The 26270-nt window shown below is 37.3% G+C and overlaps 1 protein-coding gene and 1 non-coding gene across 2 annotated transcripts; one reads left to right on the forward strand and one right to left on the reverse strand.

Annotated features, from left to right (window-relative positions):
* On the forward strand, nucleotides 1–25692 carry LOC115415606 (potassium voltage-gated channel subfamily H member 5-like). The gene is made up of 12 exons (XM_030129235.1): nucleotides 1–123; nucleotides 1407–1530; nucleotides 2807–2913; nucleotides 3394–3522; nucleotides 4406–4521; nucleotides 6137–6529; nucleotides 7537–7626; nucleotides 8302–8731; nucleotides 17196–17395; nucleotides 18687–18939; nucleotides 20534–20730; nucleotides 23022–25692. The coding sequence occupies exons 1-12, from the start codon at nucleotides 51–53 to the stop codon at nucleotides 24168–24170; spliced, it is 3261 nt and encodes a 1086-aa protein (XP_029985095.1). The 5' UTR covers nucleotides 1–50; the 3' UTR covers nucleotides 24171–25692.
* trnai-uau (transfer RNA isoleucine (anticodon UAU)) lies at nucleotides 5996–6069 on the reverse strand. Its single transcript has one exon. It is a non-coding gene; the product is annotated as a tRNA-Ile (tRNA).
* Nucleotides 25693–26270: the final 578 nt, after the last annotated feature.

Here is a 26270-nt window from a genome sequence, read left to right on the forward strand (position 1 = left end):
AGCACTGAGACCACCGAGCGGCTCCGGTTGTCCGTCCTGAAGTCTCAAGAATGCATGGGGGCAAGAGAGGACTGGTGGCCCCGCAGAACACCTTCCTGGAGAACATAGTCCGGCGCTCCAGCGGTGAGTTGATCTTCAACCACAGGTTTAATGGATGTAGCATCTTAAAAGAATGAGGCTCTGAAGTGGACTTAGAAGTAAACCCACAGGCGGAGGGGATTTATTTAATTCATTATCATTGATCGGGAGGCAACAGTAACACTTTTTTACGTTTCCTGGGTTTCATTTTCTATAGATGTAACTGTTTGGGAAAAGATTTTATGCGCAGTTACGCAGCAAAATACCACAAATACCGAATATTGATTTACTAAAATCAAACGTTCTTTAAGGTTTTCTTATGGGAAGGATATGATGAAAAATATTGTGCTGAAAATCTAGGTTTATATCTGAAATAATTGCTGAATATTTTTAGAAACCGAGTTGTTTTTCTGTCTTATGTAGAGCACCATTGCTTCATCTTCCTACAGCAGAAGCCTTGTTTATCTTCTTTAAGTCGATGTATAAGACTTGATATTTGTTCTTTCTACTGCAAAGAGTAATTTACTCTGAGAATTTAAGCTGCTCCTGCAAAAAGTCATTTTAAATTGATGTATAAGTGCAGTAAATGTAAAGTAAATGAGTTCCCTCTGTGTATAAGGTTGGATGTTCAGTCTTTAAGTTTGTTTGTGTTTTATAAATGTTCTCAGACCATGCACACACTGCAACAGCCTGTAGAGCAAATATAATTATTTAAGACAATTCACATTTAAGATGAAGACAAATATGCAAATGAGTTAGGTTTGATAACTTGAGCAGTTGGTCTGTACAGTGTAATTTGGATAAAATGTTCTCAGCCTCCTCCCCTGAGACTGTGACCCCTTCAAACTGCTATAAGGCTATAGAACTTTGCAGCTCCTCATTTATATTTCATTAACAATAAGGGCGAAACATAAACATTTCATCAACAACTATTTCTACCCAGTGCTCGTCTGATTACTTTAAATATTAATAGTTTTTGTGTCCAGTTTCCATTAAATAGAGATATTAGAAGAGTTCTGCTCTAAAAGGCTGCAATGAATGTTTTAGGTAAAGAGTTACTTATACTGTTTGTGCTAAAAAAAAAATGTAATGGCACCAGTCCGAGGCCGCAGAACCAAACGTCCCTTTGTTCAATGAGTAACACCAATGCAGTAAAAATAACCACAGTTCAATGATGCTGCAGTTGCGTAACTCAACCGTGATGTTTATATCTTGGCAAAGCCCTGAGCAGCTGATCCACAGGTACAGTGATGCTACGGGTTACTGTTATTTCCAATGTCTTTTTCATTGTATCTTCATGGTGTTTCATGCTCTGTGTTATGTATCAGAAACCAGCTTCCTATTGGGAAATGCTCAGATTGTCCAGTGGCCAGTTGTTTATAGCAACGATGGCTTCTGCAAACTGTCCGGATACCACAGAGCCGAAGTCATGCACAGGAGCAGCACATGCAAGTAAGTGGAGCCAGGACTGGGATTTATGTTGAAGTGAACCAGTTCAGCTCTGAGTATGTGGCCAGTAATTTGTGGCAATTGCACCAGTCATTCATTACCATTAGCACTAGAGGCCAACAGGCTTAATGCAACTCCAGAAAGGAAAAGGGTTGGTTCATTGAAACAGAGAAAATGTGGTTTGATTTTTGTTTTACTTTAGTGTTTATGAGGATGTGAGGAATATGATTTTGTAGGATGCCTTAAATTTAGGTTGATTTCTTTCAGCTGGGTGTTTGTGCTTAAGAAAAGGAATGTTTTTTGTTACAAAATTTGATTTGCCAAGGCTGGGAGAGAAAATAGAATACTGCTGGTATCCAGACCAAGAAGACTGAGCTGTAAAAGAAATAGTGACTTTGTGATGAAATGTGACCTCTGCAGCAAATCCATGAAGGGTGGGCACTCGATGTGCATTAGAATGTTAACTGTCTCAGAAAACATCACAGTTTCATGGTTTAACAGTTACATTCGTCCTTATAGTACTGAAAATACTGTTTCTGATCAATTTTTTTTTTTTTTTATAGATAATACTGAATACTGCTTGTGGCCTTTTTTTAATGTAACTATTTATAAAATCAATCAATCAGTCAAAGTTTATTTATATAGCACTTAACAACAACATAAAGAAGACCAAAGCGCTTTACATCTAAAAGCATGATTAAATTATAGGATAGCAACAGTTTAATCTAATACTATAAAAATGCATAAAACAATAAGACACAACATACAGTGATAAAAGGTCTGGCTACTATTTTGATAGAATTAAGTAGAGGGAAAACATTTATCCCTCTATAAAAATAATAAATACATGTGTTTAGAATGCTGCTAAGAACTGAACTGGAGGAGAAAAGTGCATGCACAGGCAGATTCTCTATCCAGATGCTTCATACATATACATGGTACAATCAGCAATCCTCATACATATCATTTCTTGAATACAGTTTATAAAAGAATCGACTTATTAACTTGATTTTGTATTCAGTCTGCTTCAGTAATAAATCAACATCTACAGAGGACTCTGAAATTACTATGTTTTCCCATGTTATCCCACCATGATCATGTAAGATCCTGTATTTGTATTAGTTCCTGTGATTTTCATATGATTATTGAAGTCTTTTAGAGGAGGTCTTTGTATGAGAAATGTTTGGCTTCTAACCGAAGTACTAACTTAAGAAGAAAAAAAAATCATGTGGTTGTATGTCATGAGCAAATAAATGAAACATTCTCTCTCATTTGTCAGTTTCATGTATGGTGACCTGACTGATAAGAACACCATAGACAAAATCAAAGAAACCTTTGACACCTATGAGTCCAATTTCTTTGAGGTGCTGCTGTACGCAAAAAACAGTGAGTATTACTATTAATGTAAAGTCATGGAAAAAATTATTAGACCACCCTGGTTTTCTTCAATTTCTTGTTCATTTTAATGCCTGGTACAACTAAAGGTACATTTGTTTGGACAAATATAATAGCAATAACAAAAATAGATCATAAGAGTTTAATTTCAGAGCTGATATCTAGCCATTTTCCATGTTTTCTTGATAATAACCAAAATCACTTCAGTTCTTACATCAGTAGCTATGGTATTGTACTGACAAAAACAGTGCTTTTAGGCAGTCCATGTTTTCTTTTCTGTCTGTTTTAGTCACTTGATATATACAGGAGTTAGTACATGACTGCATAACCATTGTTTTTGATTAATTTTAATGGTCTAATAATTTTTTCCGCAACTGTATATAATTAAAAAATGATGTAAAAACGATCCAATATAATGATCTTGACATCAACATTCTCTTTGATATATCTCATTATTGGTATTTCCTACAGGAACACCGATATGGCTTTACATGCAGGTCGCCCCGATTAGAAACGAAAACAACAAGGTGGTTCTTTTCCTCTGCACCTTCAGAGACATCACCCTTTTCAAGCAACCGATCGACGATGAATCAACCAGAGGTGATACGATTCATTTTTCTGTATCTTACAACTCCACTGTGGCCCATATACTGAATGCATACTATGAATAGTTGTATCATCAAACCGACAGTGGAACAGCCGGTCGATTATTTGACATATTGAATATTTATATCAAACTGACGGATCACATTTAATGCTCAATTTTACACATTAAGGCCACCAATGTGTCACACAATGAAAGTCCCGTGTATGGCGTTGGTTTCCTGGTATGTAACATACAACTGTCCAGGTGTTGCATGTACGGGTCAGTGAACACTTGTCTCTGTGGGTCGACACTGTGCCATGTCCCAGGGGATGAAGTGTGCCATGAAGACATTTACATGCATCAGGAAGAAGTAAAGGACACTGAGGCCACTTGGGGATAAAAATACTGCTTATGAAATGAAATAGATGGATTTAATAGTGAACATTTAAGCTACGAATACATTTTATTTATTTATTTCATTTATTTATTTATTTCGAATATGCAACAAAACCAAGTAATCCCATTTAGTCTTTACAAACGAACCAGATTATAAGAAAACAAAACAAACAAACAAACAAAAACAAAAACCTGTACATATACATGAACACAAAATATGACTTCATTTGCTTATTCAAAAAGGAGTGGGAGGAAGTATAATTTATTTAATCCCACCCCTTCTCCACAAAACTGTCTATCGTTTAGCTTTCTATCAACATAATATATGAAAAATCATCATTGTACTGTATTTGTGCTGCAGAATCATATTGGCTTTTTAATTATCAGGAGCTGCTGTGTTTATATTGGATTTATTTGAATGCTCCTCCCCAAATAGAATCACACAGAATACAATTATTTTAGAGAAACACTTTAACCACCAGTGTTTTTGTCTCTGGGCAGGATGGACAAAGTTTGCCAGACTGACACGAGCATTGACCACCAACCGTAACCTGGTGCAGCAGTTAGCGCCGCTGAGCAAGGCTGAGGTCAACCACAAACCATCCAGACTGGCTGAGGTGAGCAGCTAATTCAGGCTGAACAAAGAAAAAGTCTGATCTAGGGTATTATAACCAAGAGGTTTCAATGTTTAGAGGGTAAAATAATTTCCTTCTGAAATCTAATCTTAAATGTGAAAGAGCTGATGACAAAATCCAGTGTCTCTGAGTGGAAACAAAAATCCCATCTCTTTCTCTGGACTCTGTTTTCAGAGAGGTTGGTGGTTGAAGGGACTACATGTACCCTTTCTACTATTATTATTATTATTATCATTATTATTATTTTTTTTAAATTATAATTACCAGATTTAGTATTTGGAATACAGTTGTCTGACACCACATCCCTGTGTATATGTGACCACTAGAGGCAGCGGTGAGTTACTGCATCCTTGAATCTGTCAGTCATTACAAAAGTGTAAGAAAGTAACAAGTTGAGGATGAGAACAGTAAGAAACTAGAAAAGCACTCAGAGAGTGCAGACCTCCACCAAGGCAGATCAGTGTTCCACCCCTGATCACCACCAAAATCTGATTATTTGTTCCTTGTGCCAGTATCGACATTTCTTGAAATTTTCATCCAAATCTGTCCAGAACTTTTTGAGTTATCTTGCACACAGACAGACAGACAGACAGACAGACAGACAGACAGACAAACCAACGCTGGCAAAAACATAACCTCCTTGGTGGAGGTAATAAATTTTAGAGTCAAAGAAAGTAACAAAGTGATAAAGTTTGTTTGATGCTGAATCACAGTGTTTCTTCTACATGGGTGAGTTTTATTATGAGGCTTATGAAGGTATAAGGTTATTATGTGATGTTATTATCTTTGTTAAATTGAATATTTGTTGGTCCACGGCTCCACAATTCCAAACAGATGTTTAGTGCAGTTATTGACAACAAAAACCAAACAGAAAACAGAGTTGATAAGTGGTTTTGCCTTGGGTATTGTCTGTAAAAACAGAGCTAAGCTAATAGAGCTATTGTAAACTATCAGCTGATGCAGCATGTGAACATTATTAGATACAGTGTTATTTTGACCGGCTGTGTAGTGTTTGTATGAGATATCTTGATGATACCATTACACAGCTATGTGTAAACAATGAGGTTTATACTATATTCAGTGAATGATACAGTGAACACACAGCTATGGGTGTGTTCCAGGGGGCAATGTCCACCTCATGATTGACAGCTGTAAAATCCAATTATTGATTAGTTTCAGTCTGATGGGACTCTACTGCTTTGCTATGCAGTTTGATGTGGAAGCATGGAAAAGTGTGTTGTCTTGTCCATTGAGGTTTACACATAGTCACAATTGTTTATTTTGTCAAGAGGAGAGAGCTACAATTTCTGTCATATTTGGGAATCTTGTCAGTATATGTTGCATGTGAAGATGCTACACATAATGAGTCTGACCCACTGCTAGCTAAACATTCACACTACATACATCACTGCTGTGTCAGGTCCCTGGGGGAGGGTTAAGTGCCTCGGTCAAGGTTAGGCCCCAGTGAGGATTGAACTCACAACCCCTGATTTATAAGACCAGTGCTCTAAACCACTGAGCTACGGAGCCTTCCACAGTTCCCCTGTCCTTATGATACTGGTGATGAAAACGCTTCCCTCTTCCCTCTTATTCACAGGTTCTCCAACTGGGATCAGATATTCTCCCTCAGTACAAACAGGAAGCCCCAAAGACCCCTCCCCACATCATCCTCCATTACTGCACCTTCAAGACCACCTGGGACTGGGTCATCCTCATCCTCACCTTCTACACCGCCATCATGGTGCCCTACAACGTCTCCTTTAAGACCAAGCAAAATAATTTAGCTTGGCTGGTGGTGGACAGTGTTGTCGATGTCATCTTCCTGATCGACATTGTGCTCAACTTTCACACAACCTTTGTGGGCCCAGCTGGAGAGGTTATTTCAGACGCCAAGCTGATACGAATGAATTACATGAAGACGTGGTTTGTTATCGACCTGCTGTCCTGTCTGCCCTACGATATTATCAATGCCTTTGAGCACGTCGACGATGTAAGTGCATTTAAAGACAGTTTCTGAAATCAATGAAGATTTTCTGATAATTATATTCATTTGAAACTGATTTACTGCTGAAATGCCTCAAGTATGAATGCATTATACCAGTGGTTTTCAACCTTGGGGTCGGGACCCCACATGGGGTCGCCTGGAATTCAAATGGGGTCGCCTGAGATTTCAAGTAATTGATAAAAATAAAAATAGAAACTTACTAGTGAAAAAAATATGTGGTGAGATCACAGAGACAATCCCAATACATACAAGACATGACAAACTGAAGCTGAAACTGAAGCACTGTGGTACTGTTTATCTTTCAAATGTTCATTGTGGTCAGTTCCAGATGCTGCAGCTCTTTCATAATTCATAGTTTGAGTTCTTGTTTGTTCAGTATTAATTGTCAGCCTTGTAAATCCAAGCTGGACTGACTGTACATATCCTGACCAAGGAAAATAAAATTCTCACTTTGTGCAGTAATCTACACCTGGCTTTTCTGCCTCCGTCCATAATAATATACACTATATAGACTAAATTTCATCTAAAATTAACGTTTATTTGCAACATAGTATAGCAAACTACGACATGATCAAATACAAAACTAGAAGCACTCGGAGAGCGCAGACCTCCGCCAAGGCTGATCAGTGGCCCCCCCTGTGGGCCCCCCCACCCCCGATCACCACCAAAATTTAATCATTTCTTCCTTATCCCATTTCCAACAAACCCTGAAAATTTCATCAAAATCTGTCCATAACTTTTTGAGTTATGTTGCACACTAACGGACAGACAAACAAACAGACAGACAGACAAACAAACCCTGGCAAAAACATAACCTCCTTGGCGGAGGTAATAATTTTAGCCCCCCCCCAAAAAAAGTCTCTGTTTTAAATGTCTGGGGTCGCCAGAAATTTGTGCTGTTAAAATAGGGTCACGAGCCAAAAAAGGTTGGGAACCACTGCATTATACAGTAAAGAAACATGAAAAATTTCTGTGTGATTGTTTCTGTTAAGGATTTCATCTCATCCGCTTCTTCGGGCGGTCATCTCCGAGACGCCAGCTTTCACAGGAACACAACAAGAACAGAAGACTCCGTCCTCCCAGTAAGGAAATCCATGTGAACAGTAAACACAAAGCATCACAAAAACTGACATTACATGGTGTAATTTTAAAAAATCGTATTTTCTTCCTATGTCAGGTCAGAAAAAGAAAAAAAACAGATCAGTATCTCATTATAATATGAAAAGCTGATTGTTATAAAATGTTTTCATGTTATACTAACACATTTCATAATATAATAACATTTTTATATTTTAACAAGATGTTCTTATGTTATAAGAAAATATTTGATTATAACTATAGAAAGCTTATGTCATAATAAAATGACAGCATATTCTCACGTTCTAATAAAAAATTTTCACACTGTAATAATATATTTTCATGTTAGATGATAGTTTCACATTTAGTGATATTAAAGTTTAAAATTATTGAAGTTATAACAAATTATTTTCACATCATGACAAAATATCACATTTTAACCGCAAATTTAATCTTTTAATGTTATATGAGAATATATATTGTTATAAACACAGACTATAATATGAAATGCTTCTAAACATCTTGGCATAACAGTAAACTTTTGTTGGAACATTCAGTTATTGATGTTTAAGTCCAATGCTTTTCTCCTACTTTTTTCCATAACAAATGTTTCTATGAATGATGATGAATCCATTAACAGATCAGCTGATAAACCCTCCTCTGTCTCTGTTTCACCGTAGGGTCTCAGCAGCCTCTTCAGCTCCCTGAAGGTGATCCGCCTGCTGCGTTTAGGCCGAGTTGCCAGGAAGCTGGACCACTACCTGGAGTACGGAGCGGCCGTCCTGGTCCTGCTGGTGTGCGTCTTCGGCCTCGTGGCCCACTGGCTGGCCTGCATCTGGTACAGCATCGGCGACTACGAGGTCATCGATGAGACCACCAACACCATAAAGACCGACAGCTGGCTCTATCAGCTCGCCATCAACATCGGGACGCCTTATCGGTACAACACCAGTGGGACGGGGCAGTGGGAGGGGGGTCCCAATAAGGACACACTGTACATCTCGTCTCTCTACTTCACCATGACGAGCCTCACCACCATCGGGTTTGGAAACATCGCTCCAACCACAGACGGGGAGAAGATTTTCTCTGTGGCAATGATGATGGTGGGATGTGAGTATAAAGTCTTTTTCTACATTAAACCCACAGTGAACAGAACAGTGGGGTTTGGATGGGACACTGGAATATGTTACCGATGAGAAGTGATGTTATATTATCTGTTTGATAATATGATGTCTAACATGAAAAAATACACTTAATGGTGGCTACAGGTAAAAAATTTAGCCCACTGGCCAAAACTGGCCTGCCAAAAATTAAAATACTGTATGATAATTTTTAAAGACAGTATTTTCAAGTTGTTTTTGACTCCCAATCTTTCTTGCACCCTTACTTTTTAAGGTTTCTTATTGTTTTTAGCTCACTAGCTGATAGGCCATCAGCTATTGTGAAGGCATGTGTCCAGCGGCATCTTCATCTTCATCTTCATATTCATTAGCAATTTCTTCATACACCTTCTCTGTTGAAACTACTGGTCGGATTCATTTCAAATTTTATATACAGCTTCCTCAGAACAATGTCTACAAAGTTTGACAAAAAAATTGCCTTTATTTTATGATGGAGCATATTTTTATGGCTTATAAAAAGGAAATGGTTAGAGATATCAGTATATTTACTACTGAGCACTGACAGGAAGTCATATATGGACTTTCATTTAATCAGCTGAGTTATCCTCTAGTGAAAGTACCACCCACTTCTGTTGGGGGATTGATCTCCTGCTTCAAGACCACAGGACTCTAACATAGCGGCAGAACCCGACAACCACGCAAATTCAACCTGTTATTGATTCTTGACAGAAAAATGCCTTTGAGCTAAATATTGGTCCTATTTTTTTAATATGCACCGTGTCTGCAAATACATCTAAACTACGCGGGTATCTTCTCCATAACTCTGACTGAAAAGGTTCAGATGTCTAAATATATACATATAGTTCCTTTCTAAATTTTATCTCCACAATATTCAGTGTTTCTTATTTTCAAGTTCACTTTGAATGACTGTGAACTGGTGATTTCAGGTCTCCAGATCAGACTTTTAATGAATTTTGTGATATCCCATATCCAGCCCTTAAATTCTGATTTTGGATGAGCACAGCGATCATTTTCATCAATGAATGTCAGAAAAAGTGTCAAACTCCTGCACAGTGGAAATCATTGATTACAATTAACACACGCTGGAAAATCCAGAGGGACTTTAAAGCTTCATTATCATTTTTAATTAGCTGCAGTAAATTCCTTTTGGAGAATATTTTAGAAAAAAGAAAATAACGACACACCATCCAACATATATAACACAAACTCTGTGCATCACATTTACACAAATACACAGACATTTTCCAGTAAACACAAAGCCCAAACCCTTTCCTTCCTTTTCCCCGAGTCTCTGACAAATTGGTAAAATCCTCAATGTATCAGTTTCTAGTGGACAGTTTGTCAAGAGCAATTACATTCAGGCTTCTCCAAACAGCTTAAATCAAAGTGACCACTGTTTTTCTTCTTCAATGGACAAGCGGAACAACCTTGACAGTTCACATAAATCAGATTAGAGGGCAAAAGAACCACAGTGGAGCTGATGTTTTCAGGCAACATGTACGGAAACAGTTCACCGATTCATTAAATTAAAAACAAAGACTGCACCATCTTCTCCCTCACACATAAAAACTCAGCATGAGACTTATTACACAGAGATAACAGTCGGCTCAGGTTTATATCATAAATGAAACAATTGAAACAAAAAAGAAGTTATCTGCTGGTTTTTTTGGATAATTTAACAGCAGGTTTCAATTCTGTTGAGTTAGAGGAAGCACTGAAATAATATCAAGATATCACTGTACAACTCATCTTTATTAATTAAGAGATCACCTTTTAGACAAATTGCAACCTATAGATGAGACAATAAAAATGGTAGATGAGATGCAATGAAATAATTTTTATTGTTCCCAAATATAGTTGCTCAGAATGAAATAAAACAACTATTTAAAAAATGTGTCCTTTTGATTTAATGTAAAATAGCCACAGCAATGAGTAGAATTTTACAATAGTAAGTTATTTTTAATCAAGTTAAATAGTAACGACAGAACAGAAGCTGATCACTAACAGTCACTATTCAATGCCAGTGTCAACGCATACATCCTTTCATGCTGCTTTTTCCATTTCATTCATGCATTCATCCATTCTTAATATGCCAGCAGAACCTTGCAAGAGCCGAAACAATCTGGATGCCTTTAGTTGCATGCCAGACATGATAATGCGCTGCAAAGGCCTGCTGGCCATCTAACAGCTGCCAGTAACGCAACATATGGGATGGATGCATGTAGTGCAGGTGCAGAAGGAGCCTCAGAGATTTTTACTGAAGTCTGAGTTTATTATGACTTCTCTCACTGTTACTTTACAATAACTGAGATTTATAGCTCTTGTCAACTAGCACAATCAACGCGCAAAAGATGAAAGTGTGGGTAAAACACTGAGACGAAGCTGAAGTGACAGTGAAACGTCACTGGAAGAATCACAAACTACACGAGCTGCGGATTTGTAATTAGATTCCCGATAAACCCGATGTAAATGAGCTATAAATTATTAATAAATCTCAAGGGGAGTTTAATCATCTCTCCTCGTTTTTGATGTGGTTAAGTAATCCGCAGCTCTGTCCTCTGTTGGTGTAATTCACATTTTGCTGCAGCTTCACTGAAGAGAGTTCAGGACTGAGCTGTGTCGATAATAAAAAGTGACATCTCTAGCGCTCGTCACAGGCTGCTGTATGAGCCTCTGTCTGATGGATGGTCATCAGTATCTGCTGATAATAAAGCTTTATCTGCGTGCTAAATCACAAAAATGAAAATAATTACCACATGATTTTTGCGCTTGGTAATTTATTGTTCTAAATACTGAGCTTTTTCATTCAGGTCATTTTATAGTTTTAGTTTTAGATGAATGGGTGTGATGCTATATTATAGACCTCAGCATGACTGATGGAAGAAAATATCAATACAAGGCTACATACACTATATGGACAAAAGTATTCGGACATGTTGAATTACTGACTTACTTTCTTTTAACAGGGGTTAAGGAAATATGGATGTTTCTAAACTATATGGACAAAAACATTGGAACACATCATGGCTACAGCTCATAAGGTTTCCTGTTTATGCTGATTTGAGATATAAACATCCATATTTCCATTTAAGTTTAATGGGAGATTTTTCTTCCTAAGTGAGTTGTGAAGAAAGTAAATGGTTAGCTGTGGTAGAAAATTATTATTTGCAGTCAGAGCATGAAAAATATTTTAGAAATTTAGAGGTGGAACATTTAAAATCATAGCCATGGATTTAAAAAAAAAAGAAAAGAAAAATCAAAACAATGTTGAGAGGAATTAAGTAAGAACCATCTCTGAGGCATTTTGGAAGCAAAGATAACAATTTAAACAAAACTAACCTATGTCATGTAATGATATTTATCACAATATACAAGTATGTCATGACATTTATTATTATTGTTTTGTAGCTCAGACACGTGTTAGAAAAGAAACACCTGAATTCAACGTGTTCAAATAGTTTTATCCATATAGTGTATGATAGATTATACTGACACATGGTACATCTGAACATGGAGGCTGCGTTAAGTGTGTGTTGATATTAAGCTAAGACTCTGTAACGCTGACTCTAAATCCTGTTCGTTGCTTTTTCAGGGGTATATTTCTCCTTCAGTTACACAGACATTGTGTGCAATGGCAGTTGACTGTCTCAATACAAAGTACTGCAAAGTTACTGTCCTTATCATGGTCAAAATACCGTGAATTAATCATATTGGATTGTTTTGTGAGACTTTCAGTTGCAGCACTAATACTTTTCAATGACACATTTGAACAGGAGAATAAAACAGCTACAACTGTAACAATTCAAAATGGAAGATTCACTTGTGTTCATCTTGGCATCACCTGTTGTCATTTTGAGGCCAGTAGTTTGGTATTTTGGTATTACTATGTCAGATTTTTGGAGCCTTAAATGACCATATATGGACAAAAAGGGGTGGAGCTGTTGCTGGAGCAGGATGGGTGGCACAGTGATGTAGTGGTTAGCACTTCCACCTCATAGCAAGATGTTTCTGGGTTCAAATCTTTCTGTGCTGGATTAACCTGTTTTCTCTGCGTTGCATGGGTTTCCTCCAGGTGCTCCGGTTTCCCCACCATTAATAACGGGTATTGGCAGCTAACTGCTCCTAAATGCTAATTGCTAATGCTAAAGCAAGGTACTGTGTGCATTAGGAAAAGTGTAGAGACCGAATTTCCCTATGGGGATAATAAAGCGAGTTAACTATTAACCTTTAACATTTACATTTACATTTATGTATTTGGCAGACGCTTTTTTCCAAAGTGACTTACTGGGGAAAAACCAAAAAATGAAAGAAAAATACAAGAATAGATTAAAAACATAAAAGAGCTGTACAATTAAAACACTGTCGTACAGAAGAATAAAAGGCAAAATAATAAATAATAATAAAATACAAGAATAAATTAAAGAGAGACATAAAAGCAGCTGTACAGTTAAAAACAGTGAAATAAAAATACCAAGTAAAAACAACAGAATAGACATGATAATACATTTAAAATGGAATGTTTGAAAGTGCTAGGACAGGAGGTGCTCTCGGAAGAGTTGGGTCTTCAAGAGCTTCTTGATGACCATGAAATGAGCCTAGATTGTCTTGTGCAAGGTTTCGGGACTGCCAGACAACATTCCATAGACGAGCAGAGTGGTCGTGGGGCAACATAAGCTTTTATCAGTGCAGCTAAGTAGGTAGGAGCAGACCCATGGAGAACTTTGTAGGCTACTATTATTGATTTGAATTTGATGCAGGCAGCTATGGGTAGCCAGTGTAACTCAATGAGTTAGAGGGTGACAAGTGCCCTTTTAGGCTGATTGAAGACCAGACGCGCTGCCGCATTCTGGACCAACTGTAGTGGTTTGATAACACAGGCTGGGAGGCCTGTTAGAAGGGCATTGCAGTAGTCAGGGCAGGAGATAACCATGGTCTGGACCAGGAGCTGGGTGGCCTGTTGAGTTAGGTATGGCCTGATCTTTCTTATACTGAATAGTGTAAAGTGACATGATCGAATGACAGAGACAACGTGATCTGTGAAGGTTAATTGATTATCAATCATGACTCCCAAGTTTCTTGCTACTTTGGTAGGAGCCAGAGATAAGGAGTCAGTTTTGATGGATATGTCCTGTTGTACGGTTGGCTTAACTGGGAAGACCAGCAGTTCTGTTTTGGACAGGTTTAGCTGAAGATGATGGGATTTCATCCAAGCAGATATGTCAGAGAGACAGTCTGAGATTTTTGCTGAGACTGTGGAGTCATCAGGTGGAAAGGTGGAATCAATTTGGTGAAATGGTAAACTTCACAAAGTACTGTGTAACAAATTTAAATTACAGTTTTACAGGTGGAAGCTATTAATGACAATTACAGACAAGCTGTCGGTCAGGATAACAGACATTTTATTAAAAAAAATAAATAAATAAACTTTGACAGCCTGGCTGAGCAGGTGAGCAAACTGTTTTACAGATCAACATGGCAGACATTAAAGGAGTGATATTTTGCTTTTTTAAATGGAATTATGCATTTTAAAACATTTCCCTGTGGTCTACATAAACTGTAAATGCTATGCTTGGGTCTGAATTCTTCATTAATTCAACTCCACAGGTCCATCTTCAGCCCTATTTCTGAGTAATGACACCAGAAAGGTCGTTTTGAGCGCTGGCCCTTTAAATGTAAATGAGCCACTTTATGCCCCACCCCTCCAGGTTACTGGCCATGCTGCTCTGTCCCGCTCAGCCACTTGTGTTCATAAATACAACCAACAACTGAATATTTTAAGTAATCTGCTCGAAGTTTGGACATATTTTCAGTATGGACTACAACCGCTGCTGCTGACAAGCAATTATGTTGTACTTGGAGAAATGTTCGTCGGACGTTTTGACCTTATATGTGCAAATGTCATGATGTAACTAGTTATAGATGTAACAAATTAAGAAGGAATTAAAACGGGTTGTAGAAATCCACTCAGTTTTTGCCAAAATGAATATAAAGATAGCTCTGCAGCACTTGGAGGGTTCAAATTCAAACTTTTTGAACTAGTAGGGTCCAAATACACAAATAAATGTACCAAAGACTAATAAAAGTGGGTTTAGCTAAGTATGACCCCTTTAAGCCTTCTGTTTGATATAAGATCTGATGATTGAAGCAGTAACTTAAAGAGGGACCAAATCAGTTATTAGAAGTTAAATAAAATAGCCTTTGAGTGTGAATGTAATATTTAATGCAAGTTTATGGGAGCTGGGGATTTTTGGAGCCAACTCTAGAGTCTAGAGTCTGTTTTTTGTTAATTAACTCAATTTCTAAACTAATAACAGCCACAGTGCAATGGTTTCTATGTCAAATTCTTCAGTGCTTCTGATTTCTGACTTTACAGCTGTAACAATCTGCTAGAACAGATATCATTAGCTGAGAAAAATACAGTCTAATGACAAAAACTCATCTGCTTCCAGCACAACATAAATTTCACATTAGGACATGAACCTTTAAAGAGCTGACTGATGTAATATTTGTTACCATTTGAACATTCCCTCCAAAAAACTGCAATTTCAACATGTCAGGCTATCTAAAGCAACAACTCGCATTAGTCCTTCGACCAAAATAGAACTTTCTATTTTTACCCTGGTGTCTGTGTTATTTTCATCACCAAATGCCGTTACAGTAACAGCTTCACCTTTTCCTTCCCTGCTTCCACTGCCAGCCTTCTCTTACAGTCACGGCTGGTCTTCATGAACTAATCTTGGGCTCACTCCTCTGAAGCAGCATGTAAAGTGATGCAACAGCACCAGAGAGGAAAACATAAACTGACAACCGCGCTTTAACGTCAGTACTTCCAAAAGTAAACACCCATTATCCTGGTGGTGTTTCAATCACGAAGATCACTCAGTCAAACTACAGCGTCACATTCAATTACGGCCAATAAATCTCCTGCCACAGATACACTAATTATGTGAGAGACGTGAGCAATAGAAGAAAGGGAGAGCTCGCCTGCAGGCTTGAATGGAGTAAATGGACAATGAGCCATCACTTTAGATATGTATCCTAACCTCTGTGATCTTACTGTGGCAAATGGAGACTCGTTCCCCTTGAGTGGGTAAAACCGCTTAACATTAGATACTGCCTGACTCTTTCAGGTCACTCCACAGCAGTGATCTGGGAACATGAGCCATTTCACTGCTCATTGTGCTTTATTTAATCAGGTATTGTTAAGTACACAATTATCTAGTTAAGATACAGCACAGTGTGAATACCAAGGATGGCTTTCATTCCATTTTAGTTACTTTAGTTTAACTGTGTCCTTGTAGAATTGTTAAATCATGCATATAAGTAAATGTCTTTCAAACCTTTATGCATGTTTTAGTAAATAATGATGCCAATCCCTAAATCAGGGGTGTCAAACATACGGCCAAAGGGTCAGGTCCAACTCCTGAGATGAATTTGTGAATTACAAAAAATTACACCGAAGATGTTAAACAATCAAGGATGTCAAAATCAATTTAATTTAGGGGCCACAGACAGAACCATTTGATCTCAAGTGGGTCAGACCAGTAAAATAATAGCATAACCTATAAATAATGAGAACTCAATTTTTTTCTATTGGTTTTAGTGTTAAAAAAAGTTAAATTACACGTAAATGTTTAAATTTATAATCTATCCTTTCACAAAAAATTGAATAACATGAACAACCATGTATATCCTGAAATGTCTTGAGAAAAATAAGTGCAATTTTAACAATTTTATGCCTGTTACTAAATGTTTTGTGCATTTGTTGATCCACTGTAATTTGTAAGTTGTAATGCATATGTGTAAATGATAAACTGAGGCATAGCATTGTTCAAATTTCACTTAGGCGTATTGTTGATATTCTCTTGTGAGGGTCTTTGCCATCTTCGTCTTCCTTTTTCTCCCCCCTTCTCTCCTCTCCCTTTCTTCTCCTTCCCCCTGTTCTTTCATGTCAGGTCCAGCATCGAAATGTGGTTCAACAAAACTAAAAAAAAAAGACAGTAGAATATCAAGGGGAGCCTCATATACTTTATGAAGCTTCCCTTATCAAAGCAAATTTTTTCAGCACAAAAAGGCAGCCAGACTACCATTCTGCTGTTATGATGCTAGACACGACAAGTTAAAAAACAAACAAACAAAAAAAACTTATATCTTAAGAAATTTCAGGTTGTCCATGACTGTTCTTTTTTTTTTTTTTCAATAACAGTTTGTAGATGTAAACATTTTTATAATGTAATTTTACTTTTTTCACTCTAAAAGAAAGAGAAAAGTTTGGAATTGTCATTATTTATAGGTTATGTTATTAGGTCCAGTTGGGATCATACTGGTTTGTATGTGGCCCCTGAACTAAAATGAGTTTGACACCCTTAGATAAAACATCCTAAAACTGTTCTATAGCTGATATTCTTTTTTTTTTATATCTTTTCTTTTAGCGCTGCTTTACGCCACCATCTTTGGAAATGTCACCACTATCTTCCAACAGATGTACACCAACACAAACCGCTACCACGAGATGCTCAACAACGTGCGCGACTTCCTCAAGCTTTATCAGGTTCCTAAAGGTCTGAGTGAGAGGGTCATGGACTTCATCGTCTCCACCTGGGCCATGTCCAAAGGCATCGACACAGATAGGGTAGTCATGCTTCAGTAGTATATATAGAGATATATTGTTTTATTTGAATGCATCTAAATACAAATGTGCTCAGTAAAGGCTAAAGTTGAACTGACTGATTAAGTAATAACTCCGACTCGGGTGATAACATATAAAATGATTGGACAGGGTCAACTGTTGAACCCTGACCAGCCTCTAAGGTCTGACTGAGTGCACTGTTTACCATGTACATTTCACTGAAACTCGCCTGGCTGTGCAGCACAGTGGTCTTCAATTATTCATCACCACAGACTTATTGAACGATACCTTGATGTGACAAAAATTAAAGTGAATGAGGTGTGAAGAACTTTGCAGTTAAAGAAATAATAGCACACATGACCTTTGTCAGACTAAATGTTCAATTTGAGGCAGGGATTCACCCTAATGACAATGTGACATAAATAGTGACCTTCACCGCTCATTTCACTGAATAACAATTAACCTAGTTGGATTTTTTTCGATATATGATATTTACATTTTCAACAATAATTTTAATGAAATTGCTTAGAAGTGTCTGTTTTACTGCAAAATATTGAGGGACATGAAAAATGCAAAACAAAGCTTGAAAACAAAAGTCATGAAGTGAAAGACGTTCATTTAAAAACATAAATAATTGCATAAAGTAATTACAGAAATAAGATAAGACAAGAGAAGATAAGATAAGTCATGAGTAAAAATCACACAATTAAAATATGACAAAAACATTGTAAAAAAAAAACAAAAAAAAAAAAACAATGGAAAAGTAAGTAAGTGACAAAAAAATGATCATTTTCAGTAAAAGATGTAATTTACAATCATTTATGGATTAAATCATAGTGAGCCTGACTGCCCTTTAAATGATCTAAAATTGCTGCTGTTTAATGCAGTATGTTGAGAAAAAGGATGGTGTAATGATTGTTGCTCTGAAATACAGTAATTAAAGTTTTATTGCCATGAATTGATCATTCAATGCAGACACAGAATTCCTCTCATATTTATATTTATTTGCATGTTTTATTTTTGGTATTTTATACATCCAGTGCTACATGAAGAGTGAAACAAATGCATTAACATAAAAACACAAATAAATAATGTTATGAATACATGTATAAACGCAGGATATTTGCATCTACGTACAAACGTATATATAGACATGAGCTCAGTCAAAACAAGGGGACTATGAGTGATGTTAATTATGTAATGGATATTTGTACAGATGAGAACGAAATGTAACGCTGTAAAGTATAAAGTGCATAAAGTATATTAAGTACTCAGTTTTTCCTCTCCATCTCAGGTCCTTTCCATTTGTCCCAAAGACATGCGTGCGGACATCTGCGTCCACCTGAACAGGCAGGTGTTCAACGACCACCCAGCGTTTCGATTGGCCAGCGACGGCTGCCTGCGCTCTTTAGCCGTGGAGTTTCAGACCACACACTGTGCTCCAGGAGACCTCATCTTCCACATCGGAGAGAGCGTAGATACACTTTGCTTTGTGGTCTCGGGTTCACTTGAAGTCATCCAGGACGACGAGGTCATTGCGATACTTGGTAATGGAGTTTGAGATTAAGAAATGGTTTTGTATATGAGACACGTACAGTATGAAAAGAGGAAAAGCAAGGAAGGATGTAAATGTAGATGCTTTTGCACATACTGTTACTGCACTGGACTGTACATACTGGGTTTTACATTTTCTTTCCCTATACATAGTCTCAATATACATATTCTTTAGTGTTTTACATTGATGTCCATATTCTTTTTTTTAATCTTTTTATGAAGATTTTGAAAAGTGTAAATACAATTACATTTGCTATACAAGCATTTTTCCTTTTTAACCCCCCCCAAACATTACAAATTCCAGAGGAAAAATGAACAAAAAAAAAAACAAAACAGCCAGAAAGTTAGAAACATACACACTGCAAAAATCTAAATCTTACCAAGTGTATTCTTCTCATTTCTAGTCAAAATATCTCATCACACTTAAAATAAGGCATAATCACCTGAAGAATAACTTTTCAGTGGGATATAAGAACTTATTTTTAGACAATAACTCATAAAAATCTTATTTCAAGAAATCTTACCAAGATCATTTTCACTTGTTCCATTGGCAGATTTTTTTTTTGTTGCTAAATTCAAGATTTTTTTTTTTTTTTTTTTGCTTAATTCAAGCAAAAAAAAATCTGCCAATGGAACAAGTGAAAATTATTTTGGTAAGATTTCTTGAAATAAGATTTTCAAGATCTGTTGTCTGAAAATAAGTTCTTATATCTCACTGAAAAGTTACTCTGTCTATTTTAAGTGTGATGAGATATTGTGACCAGAACTGAGAAAAATACACTTGGTAAGATTTAGATTTTTGCAGTGCATACACAAACACAAATACATAATATTACATATCCACATATACTTGCACACTACACTTTACAAATTAATCTCATCTGCATCTACAGTTTCAAAATGAGCTAAGAAAGGTTGCCAGGCATCAGAGAACTTCTGAACTGACCCTTTAACAGTATAATGAATCTTTTCCAGTTGGACATAGTACATGACCTCTTTCACCCAGTGCCAACACACAGGTGGTTTTGGTTTCTTCCATTTTAGCAATCTCATCCTTCTAGCTATGAGAGTACAGAAAACTATCATGTTGGCTGACGTCTCTTGGGGTCACTCCAAACAGGGTCATAAAGGGACATGACTTTAATAAGGTGTTACAGGATTTAGGCAAATAATCCAAACAAGCTTCCCAAAAGCTGTTCAGTTTTGGACGCATCCAGAATGTGTGTACCAGGGTAGCAGGTCCTTGTCGACATTTGTCACATGTTTGGTCAAGATCCATCTTAATTTTGCACAGTCTTGTTTTAATCCAATGAAGACGATGTACAATTCTGAAGTGAGTTACAACATGTCTAAGACTTATAGAAGATGAGTATGTTCAGTTGATTATTTTTTGCCACTGTTCTTCTGAGACCTGTTGGCCCAAATCCTCCTCCAATTGATGTACATATTCTTGAGTGTTTTTACAATTTTTTTTTTTATCTAGCCGAGAACTACCTCTAAGAAAATTTCATTATGTGCACATAATAACTATAAACATTCTTGAATTTTGAATCTTACTCTTTATGTTTTTTTTTTTATCTTCACCAGGTAAGGGTGATGTATTCGGAGACGTGTTCTGGAAAGAGACCACATTAGCCCGTGCTTGTGCAAACGTCCGAGCTCTGACTTACTGTGACCTACATGTCATCAGGAGAGAAGCCTTGTTAAGGGTTCTGGAGTTTTACACAGCATTCGCCAACTCCTTCTCCCGTAACCTCATTCTCACCTGTAACCTACGAAAACGGGTAAAAATGACTCACAAAATGACAACAGTCCACCTTCCTCTCCTCTGAGCACAGTTATTGTCACAGTTTGTAACTGTTCAGACTTGAGATCATTTCATAGACTTAAGGGAAAATATAAGGCATAAAAACAGTCCTCCACGCTAAGAATCCACATCCAGTAGAACGTCTCAGGACGTTACATCTGAATCCCATTAAGACACTGTGTTGTATCATTGCTACAAAGCTGTTGGAGATGTATCAGTGTAATATCATCCTATGGGTCGACGTTGCATGAATTTTTAATGGATATTATCTTTAAAGGCAGTTCAGCCCATGTGGTTTGTTGACCTCTTTGTTTAAGAGCCGCTTATATATAAAATATTTCTAAAGTGAATGTAAAGAAAGAAGTTCTAGTTAACAGAAATAGAATAGAATAGAATAGAATAGAATAGAATAGAATAGAATAGAATAGATTTTCATTATCAGTGTTACAGGAACTATGGAAATCAGTTTAGCAGCTCTATTCTGTTTAGCAGCAGATTCTTAAAGCGCAAAAACAAAGACTATATAAAAACTATAGCACAAAATAAACTGAAAATATGCAACATATTAAGGATACATACGAGAACATATATTACATTGTGCATATATTGCATCTTTTACTCAATACAGTTATGGTCAAAAGTTTTGGCAGGGACACACATTTTGTCTTTGTAAGCCTTAGATTTTTCCCCACAGGTTTCTTAAGTACACTGAAACATTTTAGAAGTTTCAAGAGCTTTTATTGGCAAATAAATCACATTTATTACTACCAGAGGTTTTGGCCATAGCTCTACAATCTCTGCACTGGCAGTAGCCCTTTTCAGGAATACTATACAACTTTAACCAATTAAGCTACTAAATTTGCCAACATGCACAATACGAGGGCGTTCAATAAGTTCATGGCCTCACCCAGAAATACTGGTTGTTATAATACAGGATGTTACATTCTTTCGTGATGGGATAGTGATGCTTGAACATCAATGGACCAAGTGCATTGCTGTAAATGGAGATTATGTTGAAAAATAAAATATAAATTATCAGTCTGTGTTGTTCTGTTCTGGGTGAGGCCATGAACTTATTGAACGGCCCTCGTATGTAAAAAAAAAAAAAAAAAAAAAAAATAATAATAATAATAATAATAATAATAATAATGCATGTATTGGCTTCCGACTGTTTGTTACAGCTGCAGCAGAAGAGGACTTATGTATTCATATAACCTGAAATGATACAACCTCAGGGAGCATCTTTGGATTTCAAGGCAAAATGTGATTGCATGTGCAAATTGTACGGTTTTACTTATGTATTCAGTGAAAATAAAGCCATTTATTATTTATGTAAACAGCTGTAGAAACTGTTCAAGCTTGCATATGTTTATAAATGTACTTTCTAACCCCTTTAGTCTTGTGTGTTCAGCTAATGTTGGAAGAATGTGCATGTAAACTCTACACACGTTGTAGATACAGATATAGCATCTTTTTGATCAGAATTTATTAAGTGCTTCACAGCAATGTTAAAAAAGAGAAATCACAGAGGATATGGAAATTAATTCAAAATAATGTATACATAAACACAAAACATGCAGCTATGAGACATAACCCGTGAAATCACATATGATCTAACCTTCTTAATAGTTTTCTAAATCAGCCAACAGTGCCAGCTGCTTGATTACAATATTTCTTAAGATTCAGATGTATTTATTTATTTATTTTTACATATTTTACCTGTGTATTCTGTGGTGCATTTCAGTTGACTTGATGTTATTAGATTTCTATAAGTTTCTATAAAAAGTCAGTTTAGACTAAAATGTGAAATATTTCAGGTCTTATGTGTTTAATTATTAACACAGCTTACAACAGAAGTAAAAAACTGTATATTTTATATATTCAATATGACTGCTATTGGTTTCTGTATGCTCTATGGTGGGTTAGTGATTGTAAAATTTGTGAACATGTGAGGCAGAGGTTAGTGTTGGATATTGTAAGTTAGATATGAAAAGTTGTGTCAGCTTTTCTTTCTTTGTCTTCAGGGGCAAATCACTAAGTCTCAGGGCTGAGATGCATTATTGCTCCATTAACGATTTCCCTTGTGCATCACTGCTCTCAAGTCTTTAATATTTCAAGCTATAACAGCGGCTCTGTGCTTATCCTGGCTTTAAAGCTACATTATATATGTGCATTCAGGTTCAGACTTTGTGGAACAAGTACAGGAGCTCTAATGTAAAAGTTGCCCATGTGATTTCCAGTTTAATGGACTTATGTTCCCTTTTGTAGGTGATCTTTAGAAAAATCGCTGATGTGAAGCGGGAGCAGGAGCGGCAGAGGAACGAGGTGACGCTGTCCATTCCTGAAGACCACCCGGTGAGGAAGCTGTTCCAGAGGTTCAGGCAGCAGAGAGACGCTCAGACGCCGGCAGAGTCTCACGGTTACTTTGAGCATAACTGTGTGCAGGTGGAGCCGCAACACCATTATAACACTGACACACACTCTCACACACAACGTGAGCCTCCTCAGCTGCAGGAGTACAGCTCCAATAATGTGCCCTGTGCAGGAGGAGGAGGAGGAGGGGGAGGAGGAGGTGCAGGCGGCGGGTGTAGCATGCCTGCCGCTCCACAGGGCTCACAAGTGTTTATCCACACTGAAACGTCAACGCAAAGTCATGCACAAGAGGAGGCCAGAGCAAGGCCTTGTGGGGAGACACCGGTGTACCCGAGCCCTCCTGCAGCCAGAGATGGAGCAGCAGGAGGTGCTGTCATCAGAGGAGGCGCTCGAGGGTGGGCGAAGTTTAGGAACGCCACCTCAGCTGCACCAGCACCTCCTGCAGCCGAGCCAGAGAAGCTGCTGCAAAAACCAAACCGAAGCTGGACTGAAGGGTCAAAGGTCGCCGATCAGTTACCAGCAGCCAATAAGAACCAGGACTCAGAGGAGAATGGAGAGACGGGGAGCACAGAAGGAGGCGCCAACACTGGGGAGGCAGGGGAAGAAACCAGCGCGCTTCACAAAACTGACTCCTGCGACAGCGGCATCACCAAGAGTGACCTGCGCATCGACAGAGCAGGAGATTCAAGAAGTTCCTTTGAGAGAAGCCCGATGGAAAAGAGTCCGATGGAGAAGAACCCATTCGAGCCCAGCGAGGTCTCTCTCAAACACTCCTTCGCTCCTTCGCCGGCGTCTGAGCAAACCCTGCTCCAGACGACATTGCAGGAGGCCAAACTGGAGCTGAAAGGGGACATCCAGATACTGAGCGGCCGACTGTCGCTGCTCGAGTCTCATGTGAGCGAGATCCTCAGGTTGCTGTCCGTAAAAAGACGACTGTCCCTGCCCCCGACGTCCTCTCCAAAACCAAGAGTCAAACCCCAGGACTCAGTCACCTCATCCTCTGAACCTGTCGCCCCAAAAGCAGACGATGACGGGCCATTTTAAGCCCAGTGACAAAACAGACAATATGTAATTAAACCTCCTGGATTATGCACCAGTTTGCATGTCACACTGGAATCTGCTCTGCCAAAGAAAGCTCTTGCATTGTAAACTTGACTGCATGCAGAAATCCCTCTCATGTTACCTTTAATGGAACTGATAAAACCAGGGATTTTTCTATTACAGCACAGTAAGGTCTTAACTCTGAGTCCTTTTTATGTTTTATTTTTTTCTACTATTTAACTTTTGTTACGGCATGCTTTATCCTAAAGAGAAAAAAAAGATGAGTTTGGATGTATTTTATTTAAAAAGACAGCAGCAAAGTCACATCATCATCATCATTATCATTTTCAGAATTTTAATACGTACAGGAGCAACACTGACAAATAAACATCAGGTAACTAAACATGTGCCTTATATTATTAAAGCAGTTTCTTGTTGCTGTTTATTTTAATGACACATCTTTGGTTTTATGCTTGTGAAGCAGACGTTTTCTATCCAAATCTCAGAAAAATACTGTAAATTTGTGTTTTATATTTCATCATTTCTTTGTATTTCACTAACTATGCATTCCCTTTATGAACTCTAAACTCTAAACTGAACTTGAGCTTCATTTCCATCTGCATGTATAATATGAATAGTTGAACAAAATAATCACATCCATCTATCTTCATCTTTTGTGAACTGTTTATGTCCCTTAAAACAACATGTGACTATTTCAGCGGGTGACAGACTTCTTCTAACTTTGCCTCTGGCTCAGGAATAACTGTTCAGTTTGTTTATTTGTAAAAATGTATATAAAAAAACCTAAAAGAATAATTAAGAGGTAAAAAAAAAAAAAAAAAAAAAAAGGACACTGTGCAGGAGAGAACGGAAGAGTCCTCCTTGATTTAAATTGTCATCAAAAATCATACTTAAAAAGAAAAGTTTATGTTTACAAGTTGCAATGAAATCCATAATCTATAACTGTTTGCTTATTTTTCCAAATGTTTTTTTTTTTTGTGTGTGTGAATAAGAATAATATTGTAATAACTGTAATGACGGCCTGAGAAGAATTTTAATTTGATAATGCACAATATGAAAGTCCTTCATGTATCCTGTAGAATAAGAGTGAATATCTTTGTAACATTTTTTTCAGTTCATTGATTCGTACTGTATAATTTAAGAATAATGCATATCAGTTTGTTTTTTTTTGTTTTTTTTTTACAACAGGGGTTATTTATTTCACTCCACTATGCAAATTTCAACAAACCATTTCTGCTCTTAAGGATGCAAACGCTTGTGTTGGTTTAAATAAGAATGATTCAGTACAAAGATAGTATAGTGACGGTTTCACTCAAAAATGTTTTCTAATTTTCTGTGCAGTTATTTCATGGTTGAACTGAAGGACTCGAGCATGCGACTGTTAGTTGATTCTATATGTTTGTTTGTTTATTCATTTATTTATTTTAGATGCATAAATGACCTTGCATGCATCCAGAAAATCTGTCAACGGCCAATTGAATAATGAAACCTGATGCCTGCTCTCCATCTGTTGTGCAGTCTCCTCTGTTATGCAACACAAAAGTCAAAAGTCATAACCCGTCTTTTTTGGGATCTTTAATGCGCATGCTTTCTATGAAGTAATTTTCGTCATGTGAGCAGTTGTTGGAGTGAATATTGTAAAGCTGGAAGCCTTTGTTGCGTGTGGTAGACCTGACCTTCCTTCATGTCGATTAATTTGATTTGATGGTTGACTGTGGAGACAAACGGGAAGTAGAAGGACTGGCATGCAACACCAGCGTCAAACCAGGGACATCCCACTTACATAATACGCTGCAGCACGACACAGAGTGAATACTCCACTACAACTTAACATTCTACATATAAAAGCTACTTAAGTCTGAGTGTATATCAGGAAAATGTACTAAAATGTACCATTAAGTTACTCATTGTGCTGTAAAATGGTCCCTGTCAGTGTTTTACTATTATATATGATGGATTCAGAGTCATTTTACCGCTGTAATTCTTTAAGGTTGAGCTCATTATGTACCATTCATCATTTAATCTACACCAATTCATCATATTCTATATAATCATGTGTGATGATCAACAAAATCAACTTTT

Source organism: Sphaeramia orbicularis, chromosome 24, assembly GCF_902148855.1.
Source record: "Sphaeramia orbicularis chromosome 24, fSphaOr1.1, whole genome shotgun sequence".
NCBI lineage: Eukaryota > Metazoa > Chordata > Actinopteri > Kurtiformes > Apogonidae > Sphaeramia > Sphaeramia orbicularis.

Excerpts from the sequence above, each read along its gene's own strand:
- LOC115415606 (XM_030129235.1), top strand. The coding sequence starts at position 51 with ATGCATGGGGGCAAGAGAGGACTGGTGGCCCCGCAGAACACCTTCCTG. Across the intron at positions 17,396-18,686 it reads AAGGCATCGACACAGATAGG|GTCCTTTCCATTTGTCCCAA; the intron begins GTAGTCATGCTT and ends TCTCCATCTCAG. Across the intron at positions 20,731-23,021 it reads CCTGTAACCTACGAAAACGG|GTGATCTTTAGAAAAATCGC; the intron begins GTAAAAATGACT and ends TCCCTTTTGTAG.